At 49.5% G+C, this 18,813-nt stretch overlaps 1 protein-coding gene across 1 annotated transcript; it reads right to left on the bottom strand.

Annotated features, from left to right (window-relative positions):
* Window positions 1–147: 147 nt before the first annotated feature.
* Window positions 148–17,375, bottom strand: DIPK2B (divergent protein kinase domain 2B). The gene is made up of 5 exons (XM_082485950.1): window positions 17,007–17,375; window positions 11,093–11,357; window positions 4,333–4,506; window positions 2,269–2,557; window positions 148–1,099 (listed from the first exon to the last, which is right to left on the bottom strand). Exons 1-5 carry the CDS (start codon window positions 17,228–17,230, stop codon window positions 759–761), a joined length of 1,293 nt encoding a protein of 430 aa, XP_082342076.1. The 5' UTR covers window positions 17,231–17,375; the 3' UTR covers window positions 148–758.
* Window positions 17,376–18,813: the final 1,438 nt, after the last annotated feature.

Below are 18,813 nucleotides of genomic sequence, written 5' to 3'. Positions count from 1 at the left end.
TTGGAGAGAAAAGTGTGAAACTATCTACCGGACATTCGCATCCCAGAGTTGGGTTTTTTTCTGATCTTAAAACAAGAATATTTATTAGTCTGCAATTACTGCCCATCAACTTGGGAAAGACTAAAAGTAATTGTATTTGGGGATTAGAGAAATTAAGTCTCAAGAGATATGGGGCCTTTCAGTTTTTAATGCTGTTGATTGTGTCTTTCTGTTCTGTGTGCCATAAAAGTAATAACATTTGAATTTTTATAAAAGTGACCTGTGATGGCTGATGGTACGGAACTGATCCGGTGATTCGGTTTATCTGTGATTTAAAAATCCCCACAAGGCAAGTCTTAAATGCTTCCATCCATCTCACATTATGTATATATCACCTTGATCAGAAAGACATTCTTGGTAATAAAGGTCCTCTATCTAGCTAGTTGCGAGTATGCTGTGTTCAGACAGTTTCTTTTTAATGGACGGCATGGAAAACCCTTCCGAGGCCAAAATACGTGAATAAGATTTATTAAACCTGTAGCCCCTGTCACTCACGATAATGCTAATAATCCATAAGCCTTACATCACGTCTAACATCCCATGTAACAAATGCGTCTCTGGGAGATGAACCATAAATCCCATGTGCACTCTGCTCCCTTGTCCAGGAAGACGCAAATTTGGTGCATCTCTCCAGCTACCCTGGTTCCTCCTTGTTTGCCGTGCTGGCGGGGGGCTGACACTGCCCCGGTCCTTCCCAGGGGACTCCTTCTCCGAAGCCATCAGTATTTGTCACTGTATTTGCAGTCAGGGTAGCGGTAGGCAAAACGGGAATCGCAAGACCGCAGAGGTTTCAGGATCTCTGCCAGCTCTGCAACCGCCTCATTGACACCCTGGTCATCGGCAAGGCCATCGGCGCAGCGCTGCAGGAAGCTGTCTATTTTCTCCTGCACGGGTTGCAGGAATTTCCCCTTCAGGAGCTTAGGCAAAAGCTCTTGACACACCATGATGAGGCTGTGCTTCTCTCTGATGGAGTTACAGGACACAAATGCAGACTGGCAGTCCACAGTCAAACAGCTAAATATATCTTTATACTCCTGTTGGTCGTCAATCAGCTGACTCCCTATTAGAGACAATTAAACAACTTGTTAGAAGCACGGGAGTGAAATCTGGGATAATCGCATATGTCTGTACCTCTGTATTAATGTGAGTTTTGTTACTATCTGAAGGATACTGCTGCCTCACCACAAAGTACTCTGTGCTGTAGCTGTCTATGGGCCAATTTTCTCACTCCTGAGATATATATATTTTTCTGAATGACAGAGCTCTGCAGAACAGCCTGACAGAGGAGTTGGTGACGAGCCTGTCAAGTCAAACTGATGCAGAAAAATATTAGAAGAACCGGAGTACTAACCTAAACCATGGAGTTCCTACAAAACTACCGCAAATAGTCAAAACCATAATTTTTCCATGTTACCCCAAATCATTAAATTGCAACAACAGCTCATCTAGCTGGAGTCAAGTCAACAGTAATAGCTGTTGGGACAAGAAAAAGAAACCCAGTGGAAAATTCTCTGACAGCTGCTTCTGAATATTTGAGATCTATTCAGCTGAATGTGTGAGCTGAGCAAAGGCCTTTTAAAAATTTGAACATTCAAAATGAAATTGTTAAATTATTGGAGGAATGGTCTTTGACTAGCTCTACTTCCAGGAGTAGACTAATGTAACCTGTGAAAAGTGAATAGTAACCCTTGATTTTATGTGAAAATGACAAAAGGGGGTTTTTGTTTTATAATAATGATGATGATTAGTTACTGTGGCAAATGCACCCAAAAAGAACCTGATTTGACCCAACACTTAAAACAAATGAAGTTATGAAATTTCTACTTGCAAATGTTGACATTTGTGTGGCAAAAGTTTTAAAAGGGGTGATTTAGGAGGACTTCCAATGAGAGCGTTCAGCACTGTGCATGCTGAATGCTGCTGCCAGCCCCTGAGGGGGCCGGGCAGGATGTAAGCACCCACGATCGGTCAGCAAACCATTGACCACACAAAAAAGCCTCCTGTTGTCTTCCCAGCTCCAAGCCAGGATGACAGGAGCTCCTGATGCTTTTGCAGTCGGCAAATCTCTCCGTGAACTTTTCATTATTTAATTTAGCAAGCAACATTTGGTTGATTAAAAAAAAAAAAAAAATAAGCAGCAGAGCTGAGTGTAGCAGGTGAAAGATTTGTTTCCCCTGTTTTGCTAAGCCCTCCTACAACAGATGCGCAGCCACGGACCCTGCTGAGTACCTTCCTCCTTGTCGATGATTCCCAGTGTGCTGGCATCCCGGATGAACAGATGCCCATTGCTAAAGACACCGAAGGTGCCAGCGTCCACGTGGGTGAAGTAGAAGAAATAGTTGAGGTCATTGGTGCCCATGGAGCGGAGGATGGCGAGGAGCTGGAGGGCCAGGTCGGCGGCCACCTCGGGGGCTGTCCCGTAGAAGTCGCGCAGGGGCCGGGTGCTGGCGCTGACCACCAGCCGCCCGCAGGAGCCCAGGTACCGCGGGAAGGGCCATCCCTCCACGTCGGGGAAGATCTGCCGGGGAGAATGGAAATGAGGAGATGGCTCCTGTCCTCTGGCCACTGCGCTCTGTCCGTGGACCCACCTCCCTCCCAGAGGACTTTCAAGTGCCCTGGCTGGCTTCAAGCAGCAATGCTGGTATCATCTTTCCTTTCTAAAGCAGCCTGCCACCCTTCCTCACCCTAGCCTGCCCCAGCAGCCAGGGACAGCTCTGCTCCATCCTGAAGTAGCTATGCTGCTTTTTTTTTCTTTTTTTTTTTCACTTCTTTTTTTAATTAAAGAAGAAGAGTCAGATATTTCAAGACCTATTCCATGAGGGATACTAACTGGAAAGTCCAATGCAATAATAGATTTCAAATTCATGAAAATTTTAGGTGCAGAAAAGCTAATTTTAGGTGTCTTTATGGATCCTTTGATGGATCCCTCATGAGCACTGCATAGCTGAAATCACGGTGAGGTGGGTTTTCATTAATTTGAAAGAACTGCCTGGCTATTTCGTAAGAGACTTTGCAGTCTCAGGGACAGAAGTGCTGGGTGTGTGCTACAGTGGGGACACATGGGCTGGGCTCCCTGCCTCACTGCAGCTCGTGCTAGCAGGGCAGTTATCCCAGGTAGAAACCAAACTGCATGACTGCTGAGCTGCACCAACACAAAGCTTTCTGCCATTTACTTTATAATTGTCTGTTTCCCTGGCACCCTTAGGCCCAGCCGAGGTGGGGGCTATGAACTCATCCAGTTTCACGTTTAAGGTTGCTTCTCCCTTCTGTTGTGAAGGCACTTCATCACCCACGTAAAATCAGGCCATTTCTCTTCGGCATATTTTTCTCACCTCTGCAAGCTGCGTTCCCCTATCATTACAGTGCTGAGAGCTGCAGCTTCATGCCCCAGCGAGCTGTGGTCGGGCTGGCTGAATGACCTGCAGGAAAATCCCAGAGCACGAGCACCATTCCCCCTCCCTGGGACTGGGTAGAGCCCTGTGAGCTGCTGAGGGCACTGGTGTCCTGGGGCAGGAGACAGGTGCTGCCGCTGCCTCTCTTCTTTGTGGAATGTTGAAGGGTTGAAAGAAACAGCTATGAGGACTAAAGGTGGGGCGATGGTGGGTAAGGGTGAGGATACTCCCTAGGAGACGTGTGTTAGGAAAGAGAAGAACCACGTGCCAGGTGTGTCAGCGGCGGACTGGGAGAGGTATGTGAGGCCTCCCAGCTCTCTGCCTTCAAAGTCCGAGCTCAGTTGTATTTGGGATTCCACCAAACACCTCTGCAAAGCTGCACTTTGCCACAGAGATACTTACCAGTGGCATGCAAATAGAAAAAACAGCGCTGGCACATGGAGCCTGGAAATCAGTGCTCCTCCAGTCCATGTTCAACCTCAACACTACATCTTGGTCCTCCCACGCTAAAGCATGCACTTTTTCTTTTATAAACGGGCTGTGATTTTAAGTAATATATTAGCAATGCAAACATAACACTGTGAAGTACTGACGACGTGTAAAACCCTGGCTTTCACAGTGTGCTAGCGCAATAACCCGTCTGGGTTCTGATTTATTTAAGGGGCTGGGCATCCGTATCTCTCCACAACTTCACAGGCTGATGCAAGGAGCACCGCCGGAGCTTGCCTGGCTTCAGCCATCCAACCCCATAGAAGAAACAGTCTTTATGAAGGCTAGGGAGCTTGCCAAAGGCCAGGGCTGGGGCTCCTCTACAGCTGGGGGCTGGTGTGCATCTCGTGCGAGGATTTGCTTGCAAGGGGTTGCGGGGTGGCATTTCCAGCTGGGGCAAGGGAGTAAGTACCTGTAACAAGATGGGGTGTGAATTCACTGACAGCGTGTACAGAAGGCGCAGTTTGTCCCGGTCGGTGAGATGATCCATGTAGATGCTGCCAGCGTCTGGCACCTCAGCATAGCGCCGCACAATCCTGTCCAGGAGACGCTGTGACGGGCAGCGCAGCATTGGGCTAGACAGGCCCTGGCGAGAGGGGAAAACACGACAAAGTTGTTTATTTTCCAGCCTGAGATGTCGTAATGTGCTTGGCCCACGCTGGGAGTAGGGGCACCTCTGTGCTCTGCCCTCTGCACCTCTGCCCCCTGCGGCACAGCTGCTGATGGGTACAAGCACACGGGGGGAACTCTATAGCAACCCCCTCCTAGGAAAGAAACCTGCACCATCCAAAAATGCCTGTTCACAACTCAGGTTTCCAAAATGGCACCCAGTCTTCGTGGCATAGGTGCGGATACTGCAGACCTCATTTCCCTATGGCTGAGTGACACCGTGTTACTCTGTGCCGGCAGGCATAGTCTCTCCACGCGGGCTTCCAGCCCTGGCAGCCTGGCTCGCTGGTGGAGGCCTCCCCATCGTTAAGCCGGTGAGTCACTTCCCTCTTTAAATAATGTCTTCGGATTGCTTCACTATTTGCTTAGCCTGTGAGCGGCTTTCTTGGAAATACTATTTGCTAAGGTCAGTAAATATGCCTTAAAAGTGTAAATAAACACTGTATGTGGATACAAGCACAGGATATATTCTCTCTCTGATCAATTTGCACATTAACTAGCAAAACCAAAGTTTAATAGCACGTTCATATTTTTTGTAAATACAGCAACAAATAAAGAAATGTTGGGCTAATGGAGTCAATCATCACTGTATTTCACCTTTCAGCTTTGGATGTTTGGCTTGTAAAATTACAACAAGCAATCTATGGCTGGGATAAAAGACGTAGAAATTTATACATTCATAGTCAAAAAAAGACCTTTCTTTTGAAGTCAGTGACCCTTAATAGCCAAGGAGAGTGGATGTACGGAGAGTTGCTCGTAGTGGTGCAGAAACACTGCCCTGCCATGTCTCTGCTGGGGAAGGTAATCAGGTTTTTGATAAGTCTTTTTCTTCCAAATGATCTGAGTAGCCAAATTTACTCTTTTGGGTTTTCTTTCTAATTCGATGGCTGGGAGATGTGTTTCAGAGGAAAGGGCACTGGAGCTCACATTGCTCCCTGCCATTCTTCACGCTGAGAGCAAAGATTTGACTCAGGATCTCCTCAAGTCATTTGGTAACTCTGAGGTAGGTCCCTCTCAACCCTTCCTGTGCGAGCTGTTCATTTGGCATAAAACACTTAATTACCCAGCCATGATGAAAAAATGAAGAAAGGAGGAAAGGAAGAGTGTGCCGCTCTTGCAGTTGGAGGTGGAAAGGGGGTATCGGACTTCCCACGTGCCTTCCTCTGCCTCCCTGCCAGCCTCAGTAAAGTCCCAACTGCTCCCTCCTTGGCCATCGGTTGCATGAAACAAGCCCTGAATGCCAATAGCTGGTCAAAACTACTTGAAAAACTCAACCCTAACTGGAGTGTTGTTTCACCATTTTTTTCCCAAGAGATTAAAACATTTGTCAAAAATAATTCTCCCCAGTTCTAGTTACAAGTCTTCATACACTCATCTCTTCTTGTGCAGCCTTATCAAGGAAATGTTTTTTCAACTAATTACCGAAATCATAGAAGGAGGGGGGAAGGGATGGCTACGGGTTTCTGTCTCGCAGAACTTGCAGGCACATTGTGGCTGACTCTGTCACTTTCCCTTTGGAGGAGAAGTGAGAAAAACTGAGCAGAACAGAGCTGTGTTAAAGAAGAGAGAAACTGCAGAGAAAGTCTCTTACAGCTTGGCGTGTATGCAAATATTTGCAGCCAAAGTTAGAAAGCCTTGCTGCCTCCAGGAGTTTGCAACGTAAAAGCTGAGACCCTTAAGAGTATACAGTAGGAACAAAAATCACAGTGGCAGAGAATGCATGAAAGTTGTAATTAGGTTTTTTTCCACGGTCAGGGCTCATCCTATTAACACAGACATGGACATGCACTGCATGTGGTGGTCATGGCTGCTCGTTTCCCAAGGAACCATTGCAGGCACACCAGAGGCGGTGCAGGAGCAGAGAAGCAGGGCTGGGTGCTGACACCTTTATATTGATATCAGTGCAGCTTCCTATGATTTAATGAAGCCCCAATCTACCAAAGCTGGGCAGTGGGGTCAGAGCTATTCAAATGCATAAACTTCAGCACCTGCTCAAGTGTTTCAGCAGAGCAGGGCCTCCCCTTCCAGGTTAATGATGGAAACATCCCTACAGCAGAAAAGGAGCTGAAGTTGTACAACTGTCAGACAAAAAAATGTTGACAGAAGAAAAATCTGAAGAACACATACTCGGAACACTGGAGATACTGATTTATCTGAGAATTTCTGAAGTCCTTTGCAGTGTGACTTGAAGGCAGCCTGATGTCTTGTTTGTGATTGATATGGAAAGCTTATTTACTTTGATTAAATTGCCACATTTTTATATCTGATAATGACTAGTTCCTGCAATAGCTACCTACACTCAACTGTGACTTCTTTTTACCTGCTGTCCAGTAGGTGATATGTTTTGAACACCCGTGCGTGCACATGTATGCATATGTAGTGTGGAAGCACCCAGATTTCACCCTGACGTAAAGATGACCTCTGGAAAACAACTTTTCCTCACTCCACTTTCTCTTCAGCCAGCCTGAGGAGGGATGGCACAGCTCAGGAGCACCGCCACCTCCTGCCCTGCCTGCCGCCGCCCGGGTGCAGCTTCACCAAAGACCAAGTTTGGGGTGAGATCCAGGAGGGAACATTCGGATGTACGTGTCAAAGCACCTGCAGCTCCTGGCTGTTTGAATCCAAGGGTTTTGTTCACCCCCAAAAGAGAAACCAAGGGCACCCTGTGAAGGTATGGGGCTTGTCCCTACTGCAGGCACCGCTGCTATCATCCTCCTCCAGCAGGGGATTGGGTGCGGTTGGTGCCAGCAGGTTTACCGAAGCATGTTCCTGATGGTGAGGTGCAGGGTCAAAGAGGCGGCAGGTCTGGGAGGTGGCTCTGGGACCCTGCTAATGCCCACCCTTCCCTCAGATGGACCGGCTGCCGGATCAGTGAGCTGCTGCCCATATGCTGTGTGTAAAATGATGCCTACTGGCCACATAACCACGGTGCCAGCACATCCACCTAGGGCTGGTGGAGGTGGGGGTCAATAGTTTAAAACAGTATGTCCTAGAGAGAGAGGCTGAAAACGGCTGGCTTTTCACCTTGGTACTGCTTTCGTCTGTCTGCCTCCAGCATTTTCTAGGCTGTGCTTTGTAGGCAGGGCTGTAAATTTGCCCTGCGGGTGATCTGTGCTGAAACTAACTCACTTTTTTTGTTGTTCTTCCACTCGAACAGGAAAAGCATGAGGTACAGTTTGAGGTGATGGACTCCCGGGAGAAGCAGTGAGTGGCTGGGGCCACCACGCAGGCTGAGCCCCAGCTAAATCCTGCTCATCTCTGAGGCGGGTTGAATTTTAACACTGAAGACTTTGCTGCGTCCAATAAAGATTTTCATTGTGGCGGGTGAAATAATCACTGTGGCAGGCAGCTCGGCTGATAGTTGGGTCAGGCAGGGCAGGCAGTGCAAAGCGAAAAAACATTACTTCATGGTCTGTCATTTTGATTCAAGCGCGTTACAGTTTGTCGTAATTTTCTGCTCTATAAGACAAAATTACCCAAGCCCATTAGCTTTTCTTGGTGCTGCGGAACTGTGGGGAGGGAAGTACAGACACGGCTGGGTGACTGCGGGTTTGTGAAACAGGGTGGGCATCATGTTGAGCACCAACAGTGGTGCGCTGTTAACACCTCCAAAAAGATGTGGCGGAAGTAAAGGCCAGTGCTCCGGGTGACATATGGTAACCCCAAGAAACCCCTCTCCCATGGCTCATGGCAGGTTACCAACATGCATCTGCCCAGCACACATGGCAGAGGGGCAGCAGCGCTGGGCTGGAGTGCAGGCAGAGGTGCCCCTGCGGCTTTTGGCTCTGAGGAAGGCGGGTGGGGTGGGCAGAGAAGAAGGGGATCCCCGGCTCTGCGGGGATGGATGGCTTGGGGGGGGGTGTGTCACCCTGTAACCTGTGGTGGCCCATGTAACGGGGCTGGGGGCCTCATGTACAAACTCACACACGCTGTATGACTGACATGTTGTTGTCACAGGCTGTTTTTCAATTCAGACCACTGTGAGACCAGCAGTCATTTTGCAGAGCACACGCCCAATCTTAAATAGCGATTGCTGCTGAAATTTAGAGGGGAGGGGGAGTTAGAACCCAGGCCCCTGTATTGCTATGCTCCTCTGTATATTCAAGCCTAGATGCTGTTAGAAGAGATTTGTATCCCAGTTTAGGTTTCCCTGCTTGATTTACAGAACCAAAGAACGATGAAAACATGAGCGACACAATCCTGAGGCAGGCGTGCAAAGGTCTGGGCCTCCCTGCAGCCTCCTGTGTCCTCACCAGCTAAAAAACTGCAGGGTTTGATGAAATGTCCCAGTGTGTTTGTCCCTGGGTGCGTCCCCCGCGGCTGGCCCCCAGAGCTGGCTTCAGAGGTGCCCTGGAGCTGGGGTCAGCTCAGCTTCCCACTGCTGCACGGGGAAATTCAAATGCCTGGGAGAAACTGGATAGGTGCAAGGGCAAGGCGCCCCAGCCAGAGGCTCTGCATGGTGCTGCTTGTGCATGTGTGTGTGTGCGTGTGTATGTGTGTGTGTCACTGTGTATGCATGTGTGCATGCATATGTGTGTGCATGTGTGTGTGTGACCCAGCCAGCTTAGCCAGGGATTCAATTTCAGAGAGGACGGAGTAGGGAAAGCTGTATAGCACATCAGGAGCCTTTTAAGGAGAAGGATTTGGGCTCAGCTAATGCCTTAACTTTGCAGCAGATCTGAGACACTGCAGAGCTACATTTCCCCAGTTACTTTTGCACTCAGCTCAGCAAATTTAAGTTCTCGACTTCTGTTTCACATAGCACTGCTGTGGGGGGCACCGTGGTTCTGCACGAACCTCTTGGACACTCCAGCAATTACAGGGGGCCTGGCACCCTGCCTTGCCTCCCGCAGCCCCCTGCAATGCTGCCTTGGGGGACAAGCAATGGCTAGTGGGTGCCTGGGAAGCTGCTTCCAGCCACCCTGGGAGGAAGTGTCCCTACCCACACCCTACCAGCTCAGGTGAGGGATGCTCTGTGTGGAAGTGATGCGTATTTGCCCCCTCTCCCTAGCCCCTCTCCTGAGGTTACTAGACAAAGTACAGCATAGCTCTGCTCCAAAGAATTTTTCCCTGTCTGGCATACGTCATCCTGTTCCTCAACCCCCAGGAGGGTGCTGGCTTCAGGGTGATCTGCCATGGGGGGCTGTCCATGACTAGAGTGAGTCCTTCTTGGAGCAGCTCAGGCACAAGTCCCAGCTCTGTTCCTCCTGCTGCTGCTGCAGCATGGGGTGTACCACTCTCCCTCCTCAGGTGTGCAGCTTCATGGGGTAACAGAAGCGGAAAAACTAAAGCAGCATATCTTTAACACTCAGCACAGCTGAACGGATGTGGCAGCATGCAGGCAGGAGAAAGCAGTTGCCTTGAAAGAAAAAAAAGTTGTCCCTTTTTCACAGCCACTTCTCTCTTGGAAGGGGGGGGGGAGTACTGGAATAATCCTTCTTTGCTTCTCAGGGTCTTGTTTAGAGTATATCCAGCCTCTACTCTGGCCCCTGCCCCTTGCCAGTGGATATGGCAATGCTTTGCTGTTGTTTGGGGGGCATGGGAGGATGTGAGTGTGTTTGGGGAGGGGACTTTTGCTCTCAGGTGCAAGCCAGCTGTTGCAAAACCCACTGGTGTGCCAGGTGACAGTCCCTGGCTGCCCGTGGCACCCCTCGGCACGGGCAGCGCTCGGTCACGAGCTCTCCTCTGGAGCCTGCCTGCTCTGCCCCTCCGGGCCGACCTGCATGTCCATCTCCCCACACCATGGCCGCCTGTCTGCCTGGTGGCAGCAACCCCCCACGCACCTGTCCTGGCTTTTTCTGTGACACCCCAGGACTGCGACAGAAAGGGCAGAGCACTTCTTCATGCCTGAGATCACTTGCTATAGACAGCAGGTGGATGAGGAATCAAGCCTCCGACCTCCCGTGCCGCTCACCCTGCTGGCCACAAGCAGAGGGGCCCAAGTTGAGTTGCCCCAGTCCCTGGCCCAGAGCAAAATCACTTGTCAACGCATGGGCTGCCCTTTTGAGTACGACTTTGTGACCAAAAAAACCTCCAAAAATAACCACTGAGACATGATGGAAAACTGGAAAAAAGCCCGTCAGAAATATCCCTATGGCTTTCCACAGGCCTTCAGCCCCAGCCTGCATGAGGAGCTGGGAGCCCGTGCTTGCCTTTTGGGAGCCGAGCCACAGCCCCGGCCAGGCTGCACCATGGCATTGCCTAAAGCTGTTGGCCCCAGGCCTCTGGCGCTCTTCTTCCCATTGGGGCCTCATTTTGCCTCTTCCTCATGGTGAGTGGACTTGGATGGGAGGAGGACGGGGCTGGCCCCTCTCCACCAGCCAGGGCAGGAGGGACAGAGCCAGCCATTGCCCAAACTCGCCCTCCACCCAGCAAGTAGCAACCATACCTCCTTCCTTTTACCCCCCCCACCCCAAACCACATAGCACCCCTGCCTTGGGGCTCCCTCTCCCCGCTCCCCCCGCCATTGTGGGGCACAGGGGGGAGTGCTGCGGGGCACGGACCTGGACCAGGTCGGGGGTGAGGCGCTTGGCCCGCAGCCACTTCTGGAAGCGGTGCGTGCGGCGCAGGGCACGCTCCAGGCTGCAGGTCTTTGTCTTCAGCAGGGAGGTGCAGATACGCTTGTCGGCCCGGTCGTGCTGGTACTTGGAGGTCAGCCGGGTGATGTCGACCAGCCGCCAGCTCTTGGCATCGTCGGTGTAGTTGCCCGAGTAGCTGAGCAGGTAGCTGGGGGGCAGCTTTAAATGAGAAGAAAGCCAGGTGTCAAACCTGCCAAACCAAAACGAGAGCCCCACGGAGAGCGGGTTAACAAGCCACACGGACAGACACGCAAGCACCGGCGCCCACTGCAGTCGCTCGGCCACACGCCGGCCCCGGGGGCTTTCTGCCATTGCCCCGAGTGTCAGGGTAAGGAGAGATGGCCGAAGCTGTCAGCCAGGGAAACATGCTTTGGAAAAAAATGTCTGTCTTTTCTTCCCACTTAACCACCCCTTGTCTGAACAGTGCCCAAACAGGGTCTTTTGGGCCCCACAGAGAGAGGCAAGGAAGGGAGAGGGCTGTAGGGTTTTGGTTCATGAGGAATCCCCGGCGTTATTAAATTTTCTTAACCTTAGAGAAAGAGGCCCAAAAGAGGAGTACTTGACACTTCAAGGGACCCTACAGAACAAAACCTCCTGACAATAAATGTATTTGGGAATATCAAAATGACCTTTTTTTTTTTTTTTTTTGAGATGGTGGCTTTACTCGGTACTGGGGTTGACAGGTCCCCCCCTACGTGCCTGGCTGTGTTCTAGCAGCTGGGATGAGCGACCTCCCCAGGCAATGACAGAGTTTGGGGTACGATGGGGGAGACAGGGGAACATGTGCCCTGGGCATGTGGTGCCACTGTAGCCATGGAGATCTTGCACTAATTTGCTCCCCCTACACAAGCATAGGAGGGGAGCATATGGGCCGGGTAATTAGGCTGTGACGATTTTTTTTTGTTTCAACAGCCCCCTCAGCCCTGCCCACACACGCGTCGCACATGCAGGAGCTGAGGAGCACGGTGCCTGTTTTCTAAGTATGTCTGTAACCTGCTCTTGGAAAGCGGCTGAACTCTGACCTTTGGTTTGGCCAACACCACGCATTCACTGCCTTTTAAACCTCCTGCCCTAACGTCCTTGCCCAACTGCGTAAGAAAATACGTCCTAATTTAATCTCACCATAAATTAAAACTGATAGCTCAGAAGTGAAACAGGAGAGGCAAGAGGTTTCCTGCAGGATCAGCTAGCTGGAGTTAGATGAAAAGACATTAACAAATCTGAAAGCTGAAGCTGATCTAGTATGAGAAGCTAATCTTGTATCAGGAATAGTGTGGCCAGCAGGACTAGGGAAGTGATTGTCCCCCTGTACTCGGCACTTGTGACGCCCCACCTTGAATACTGTGTTCACTTTTGGACGCCTCACTACAAGAAAGACATGGAGGTGCTGGAGACCGATGAAGCAAGTGAGGGGTCTGGAGCACAAGTCTTATGAGGAGTGGCTGAGGGAACTGGGGTTATTTAGTCTGGAGAAAAGGAGGCTCAGGGGAGCCTTATCCCTCTCTACAACTACCTGAAAGGAGGTTGTAGCGAGGTGGGGGTCAGTCTCTTCTCCCAAGTAACAAACAATAGGACAAGAGGAAATGGCCTCAAGTTGCACCAGGGGAGGTTCTGATGACTGGATGGTAGAAAAAATTTCTTCACTGAAGGAGTTATCAAACATTGGAACAGGCTGCCCAGGGAAGTGGTTGAGTCACCATCCCTGGAAGTATTTAAAAGACATGTAGATGTGGTGCTTAGGGACATGGCTTAGTGGTGGACTTGGCAGTGCTAGGGTAATGGTTGGACTTGATCTTGAAGAACTTTTCCAACCTAAACAATTCTATGATTCTATGATTCTGTGATCTTTCTGTTCGACTTCCAGTTGGGAAATTGGCACAGAGAAATTTTAAGGTGACTAATTTTCCCTGATTTCAGGCAAATAACTGACTTGGCAACACTAGCCGCCCTCTGCGATCAGAGACTGACCAGCTTCCTTCCCACAACCCCTCTTGAAGGCAACGCCTTGCTTCCCTTCCCCACCATAGACCCTGTGCAGCTCAGCTCCTGGGCAAGCATGGGTGCCCAGGAGGGGAAAGCCTGTCTCCCCGAAATGCTGGTCATTGCCGTGCTTTGGCTTTTGGCTCTAGCCACATGCCTCCTTCAAAAGATTTGCCATGGAGATGCAGGTTGACCAGAAATGGAGGAGCCCAGCCCCTTGCACGAACAGGTTGGGGAGTTCAGGCATTTCAGTCATTTGGGCATTTTGCCCAATATGAAATTGAAGCTTCTCTACGATTAGGGCATCTGACATGAAAATAAATGCCTTCTTTTGAGGTGGTTTTGTTTTGTTTTTTTTTTTTTTTTTTGGTTTTTTTTTTTGTCTGGTTTTGAGCTAGGGCCAAAGAGCAGAGAATAGTTGCTATGCCTCACTATGATTTGTTGTGCATCATGACCCCTCCCAGTGCCTAATCTGCAAAACAGGCACAGTGTGCCAGGCACGTACAGGGAAGAGATGGCTATGGGCTGGGTTTCTCTTGCTTTCTTTTTTTTTTTAAGTTAAGCACAAATGTGCCTTGTGATTTGGCTCAAGCATGTGTGTTCAGGGGAGCCAACGTCAGGCAGATACCAGGAAAGCGCCACCTCCCTCATGCAAGCAGCACATGGATGTGTGAAATCCAGGGCTGAGCGTTAATTTGAGTGCGGATGGAGCCATTTCCTCTGCAGAGCTCCCAGGGGAGAGGCACACGGGACTGGGAACCCGCCACAGGCAGCAGCAATTCTGTATTTGGCATCATTTCTGGGCAGTGCAGCACTGGCCTGGCACGCTTGCTAGATAGTTTCAAGATTCATCATCAAGTTGTACTGCAACAATAATTCACTCTCATATGAAGCCTTTTAGCTAAGGGCCTGAATGAGCTTTAATTAAGACTTACAGTAAGATCTGTGTGAACAACTGAGTCACAGATTACAGATTTTAGATCAACCCAGAACTAAACGTTGAAGAAAATCAAACTCGCTTTTCTTTTTTCATGGATGAAATGAAGTATTTTGTTTCAGACAAAATAATTTTGCTTGCATTGGGAGTTTTACATTTTTTAAAAAATTAAGTAAGTTAAGTCTTAAAACCAAAAATCAAGAAATGCCACATAAAACCCAATCAAACTGAAGCATTCCAGCTTTTTCAGACTTCCTTCCCATTACTTTGAGCCAAAGCTCATCACCAGTGTTGGAAAAAGTCTGCAAATAGTTTCGGTCAGCTCAGTTTCTTGGTGTTTTGAAAATCTAATATATTTACGAAAACTTTTCATAGAATCATAGAATGGTTTAGGGTTGGAAAGGACCTTGAAGATCACTGAGTTCCAACTCCCCTGCCATAGGCAGGGACAACTCTCACTAGACCAGGTTGCCCAAGGCCATGTCCAGCCTGGCCTTGAACACCTCCAGGGATGGGGCCTCAACAACCTTTTGCTGTGCTCTGCTCTGAGGACAGTTGGTAGTCAGGCTTTGGTATCCTCATTTACAGATGGATAAAGTTGGGCAAAGAAAAGGGAAGTAAAGAACATTAGAGCACAAGATGAGTCACCAGCCATTCTGGGAACAAAACCCACATCTTCTTACTCCTTAGTTGAGTGTGAATGCATGTCACAGCTCCCGGAAATGATGGAGAATTAATGAAGCGTGTTCTAATGAGGATTAACACAGAGAAGCGCCAAGTGCCATCCACCTTTGTGAACATGTGAAAAGGTACACGGGGGTGGATCAAAGAGCATAAGTGCCACTGAAATTTCCCCAGTTTAAGCTTCCACTTGCCAAAAAATCCCAGCTGTTCAAGAAATCAAGTGGGAGAAGAAGTTTAACCCCTTCAAAGAAAAGCCTGAAGATGACTGACTGCTGAGGAGAACATTTTTAAAACCTATCCTTTCCAAAAGTGCTCAGAGCAGAACTGTATGTTATCCCTTATTTGTGTGCTGCACTACTTGGGGGAAGCCGACTGCAGGCTCGCAAGAGAGGAAAAAAAAAGTCTCTGGTTTAGGAAGCCCCTTTGCCTTCCTGAGGCAGAAACATCATGCTCCCACATGTTTGAGGGTCTGCCCCCGCTTGGACCCTCTACACACCCGCACCCCTTTCCTGCTGTCCCCCGAAAGGAAACCCAGCATGGGGGCCCCCTGTTTTAGTTCATGTGGCACCTCTTTCCTGCACACCGGTGCAGCATGCAGCTGGCCACCAGCCAGCCAGAGGACTTGCTCACTGCAGAAGGCTACTGCTATTTTCGGCAGGGCTGAAGGAAGCTGAACGGCCCCAGCCTCCCCAGTGGCTGAGTGGGAGAAACCGAAACGGTACACCTGCGGCAAGCTGCATGTGCGGAAGCTGCTTTCTACCCATCAGCGGGTCCCTAAAACCCCTGCACAGCTGAGTGGCAAAGGGGCTGCAGCAGGCTGGGACATGGGGCAGGAGGCAGCTTCCGTGCCACCCTGCTGCGGAGAAAAAAATGTAGGGCAGCCTGTACCCCAAATGCACCCCCAGCCCCTGCAGACCCACACCATCCCGTGTCAGCCATCTGAACACAACTGATTGCAAATCCATCCAGCTTTTTGGGACGGGAGCCCAGGCTGGACTTGGAGAAATCCAGCACTGCTGGCCTGGACCTTCTTAGTGCCTCTACACCCTACTTATTGCATGCCCTGGTGTCACCCTCAGCACGAGCCCCAGAAGACAGAAAGCCAAGAGGGCAAAGTGCCAAGGACTGGGACCCCCGGTGTGCCACGGCGAGTGGTGACCTGGTCTAGCACAGCCACAAGCTGCCTTTTCCAACAGCAGCAAGGGAAGGATGGGTCTTCGTTGTTACAAGTCCATCCCAGACAAACCATTACGGTTTTACTATGCTATATTTTATAGCATAGTTTAAGATAAAAATGGTGATTTGTCCAATATTACACTACTTACGTTACAGCATTAAAAATACAACTTAACTATAATAATTTCTTCTTCTCCAGGCTTTTATATCTACAAAAGAAAGTGCATATGGCTCTATAAATCATATCAGACCCAATAAACCCTTTCTCTGACAAGCACTGCCTTTAACTTTCTCCTCAAATACTCTGGCGACATTTTCCCTGTTGTCATCAGATACGCTCTGCTTTTGAGCCTAAAACTGATTGGATCAGTCTGACGACCACTTGGGCAGCATATGTCTCATCCACTTCGAGGCAGATGCAATTTCTGCCTCTGTCTTCAAGTTCTCACAGAAAACTCCCCAAAGTGTACTAACAATTTAGCCCCGTCTATTTTCGAGCGTGTAGGTAACCTGATGTGCAAAAGTCCTCATGCCTCAGGCAGGTTTAGATCACTTTTGATCTTGGTTAATACGCACGTGAAATTCTGCACATTTGTGTTGTTGCACCTGGTACAAAATTATATACCATGTTTATATGTTTGTAGTTAACATAGTCTGTTGGAAGCATACAAAGCTAAACCCCCTCTGCCTTTACTTGGTTGCTCATAATAAAATACTTCCAGTACATCCAAACAAGCTGATTTCTTCCTTCCCTCTTCCCTTCCCCCATCGCAGCCTTGAGTTGTTTTGTAGCCACTCTCTATGCAGAAAATTGTGCCTTTTACTCCTGCTTTCAAATTATAATTCAGGGCTGAAGTCTGATCGTGTTTGTTTGGCTTTAAAAGAAAGCAGAGACAAAGCAGCAGCTTACAGACATTAATTAAAATACTAGGTGCTGTAATGGCAACCAGGTGCTAAGTTACTCTTTGCAATGCTGTTCATTAACGTACCTGGAAATACTAACAGGCAACTTTCAAGTTACTATGCAGAATACTTTAAAATTTACTGTGCTGAGTTTCTGACCTTATTTCTTCCTTAAAGAATTTCTTGCAAATGGATGTCCCAATGCAGGCGTTGCATTTATCAAGTCCCAGGAAAGTCCGGCCAAAACTGTAGCTGGGTTTGATGTGGGGTGCAGACGGAGAAGCTGTTGCTGCTGTGGAAGGGTTACAGCTCAGAGCCAAAACCAGGAGCAGTATCAATGAATCTGCAACTCTGGAGCAAAGGCAACAAATCCAGCGCCCCATCTACAGTAGCGGAGAGCTCTGCCTTTTGCAAGTTACCCCACTCTACACTTTCAGTCTCTTTTTGATGACCTCAGCCTGCAGCGGTGAACCCCGAAACACGGCAAGACACGCTGGGCGCAGGAGACCCTGCTGCAGTCCCCATCCTGCCAGCTGGTCACTGGCTCTATTGGCTTGAGGTTTGGGTGGGAAAGATATGATGTAGGGTGGGGAGAAGGAAATACATGGAGGATGCAGATAACTTGGGTTGCCATGGTTACCTTTCCTTTACTTGGTGCAGCTGCTTCGGCCCCTGTTGACCCTCCCATCAGCCGACTTGGAAAACAACACGAAGAAGTGCTCATCTGCACTTTGTGCAGACAAATGAAGGATATCCTGTCGCTGGAGCAAAGGGCACATGTGGGACACTTAGTAAAAACTGATTTGGAAGGAATAATAGTGTGGCAGAAACCCACATTTTACCAGAAGCCAGACCCTTAGCGTTGCTTTATTCCCGGTGTCTTGCGACGATGCTTTGCCTGACTTCTTGGATGATTTCTTGGCTCAGTTTCCCCTTCTCACAGCAGTGCTGAAAAGACTGTCAGGTGGAATCATTGCCGTTTTGTTCCTTGAAAACAGCGTCGTTTAAAAGCAAGTGCACCACAGTGTTTCATGCCATGGAAAGCGGGATAGCATGAAGCTTTCCAAAACACCCAGCTGATGTAACAGCTCAGCCTCTAAGCTGCTCTTAAAAAATGGGGCTTTTCAGCAAGACTTGCCTGCTTTTGAATACCTTTTCCTAATGGTCCTGGCACTGGAGAGAAACTAGAGAAAGGGACAGGGGCTAACGTGGGAGCTTGCCAGAAGTTCCGAATGTGCTTAGAAACTACTTCAGTCACACCCAAAAGCTGTTCACATTAGGCCAAAGACTTGAAAGTTACGGAAACTACTGGTTACCCATCCTGGCCCAGATGCCAGGCGCAAGACTACGCCTCTCCTGGGCCTGGAGTGGCTGGGGTGCAGGCATGGCCCTGGCAGGCTGCTTCAGGAAACTGCTTGAGGCGGGGAAAGCAGACCTTGAAGGGGAATCCCTTGTTGTACCCTGGCCCCAGACAGTACAGCAGATAGCGTGCTGCTGCGGTGGCACCAGGCCTTGCTCCTCTCCCATCCCCAGCTGTCATGTTTTGATTGATGCGAGAGGCTCTCCTGGGCTGTATCTCACTGCGGGAGCAGTGAGGAGCAGGCTGAGGCTTTTGAGACTCCTTGTTCCCCCGGCTGGACCACTCACACCATGTGGGCAACCCATTTCCTAGCACATTTTTTAAAGGAAAAAAAAGGTGCATCCATCCTTTATTATCCCCTCCAGCATTTAACTGCAGCCTGATGGGACTAAGGGACATGAGAGCTGCAGGGGTGCACGCTGGAGTCCGCAATCACCCCTCGTTTTCTGGGGAGGCTGCCGGAGGAGGGTGATCCTAACAGCGCAAGGCAGCTCTTTCAAGCACAGACGCTCATTAGTTGTGGCACTTGGGAGATGTGGGGTCTCTCCTCGACTCCATACACTTGTGAGAGGTTGCTTCATCTCCTGGTGCGTCCCTGGGCACAAA

Source organism: Vanellus vanellus (assembly GCF_965231255.1).
Source record: "Vanellus vanellus genome assembly, chromosome: 1".
Taxonomy (NCBI): domain Eukaryota; kingdom Metazoa; phylum Chordata; class Aves; order Charadriiformes; family Charadriidae; genus Vanellus; species Vanellus vanellus.
Note: the sequence above shows the minus strand (reverse complement) of the source record. Positions and strands in the feature narration are given on the sequence as shown.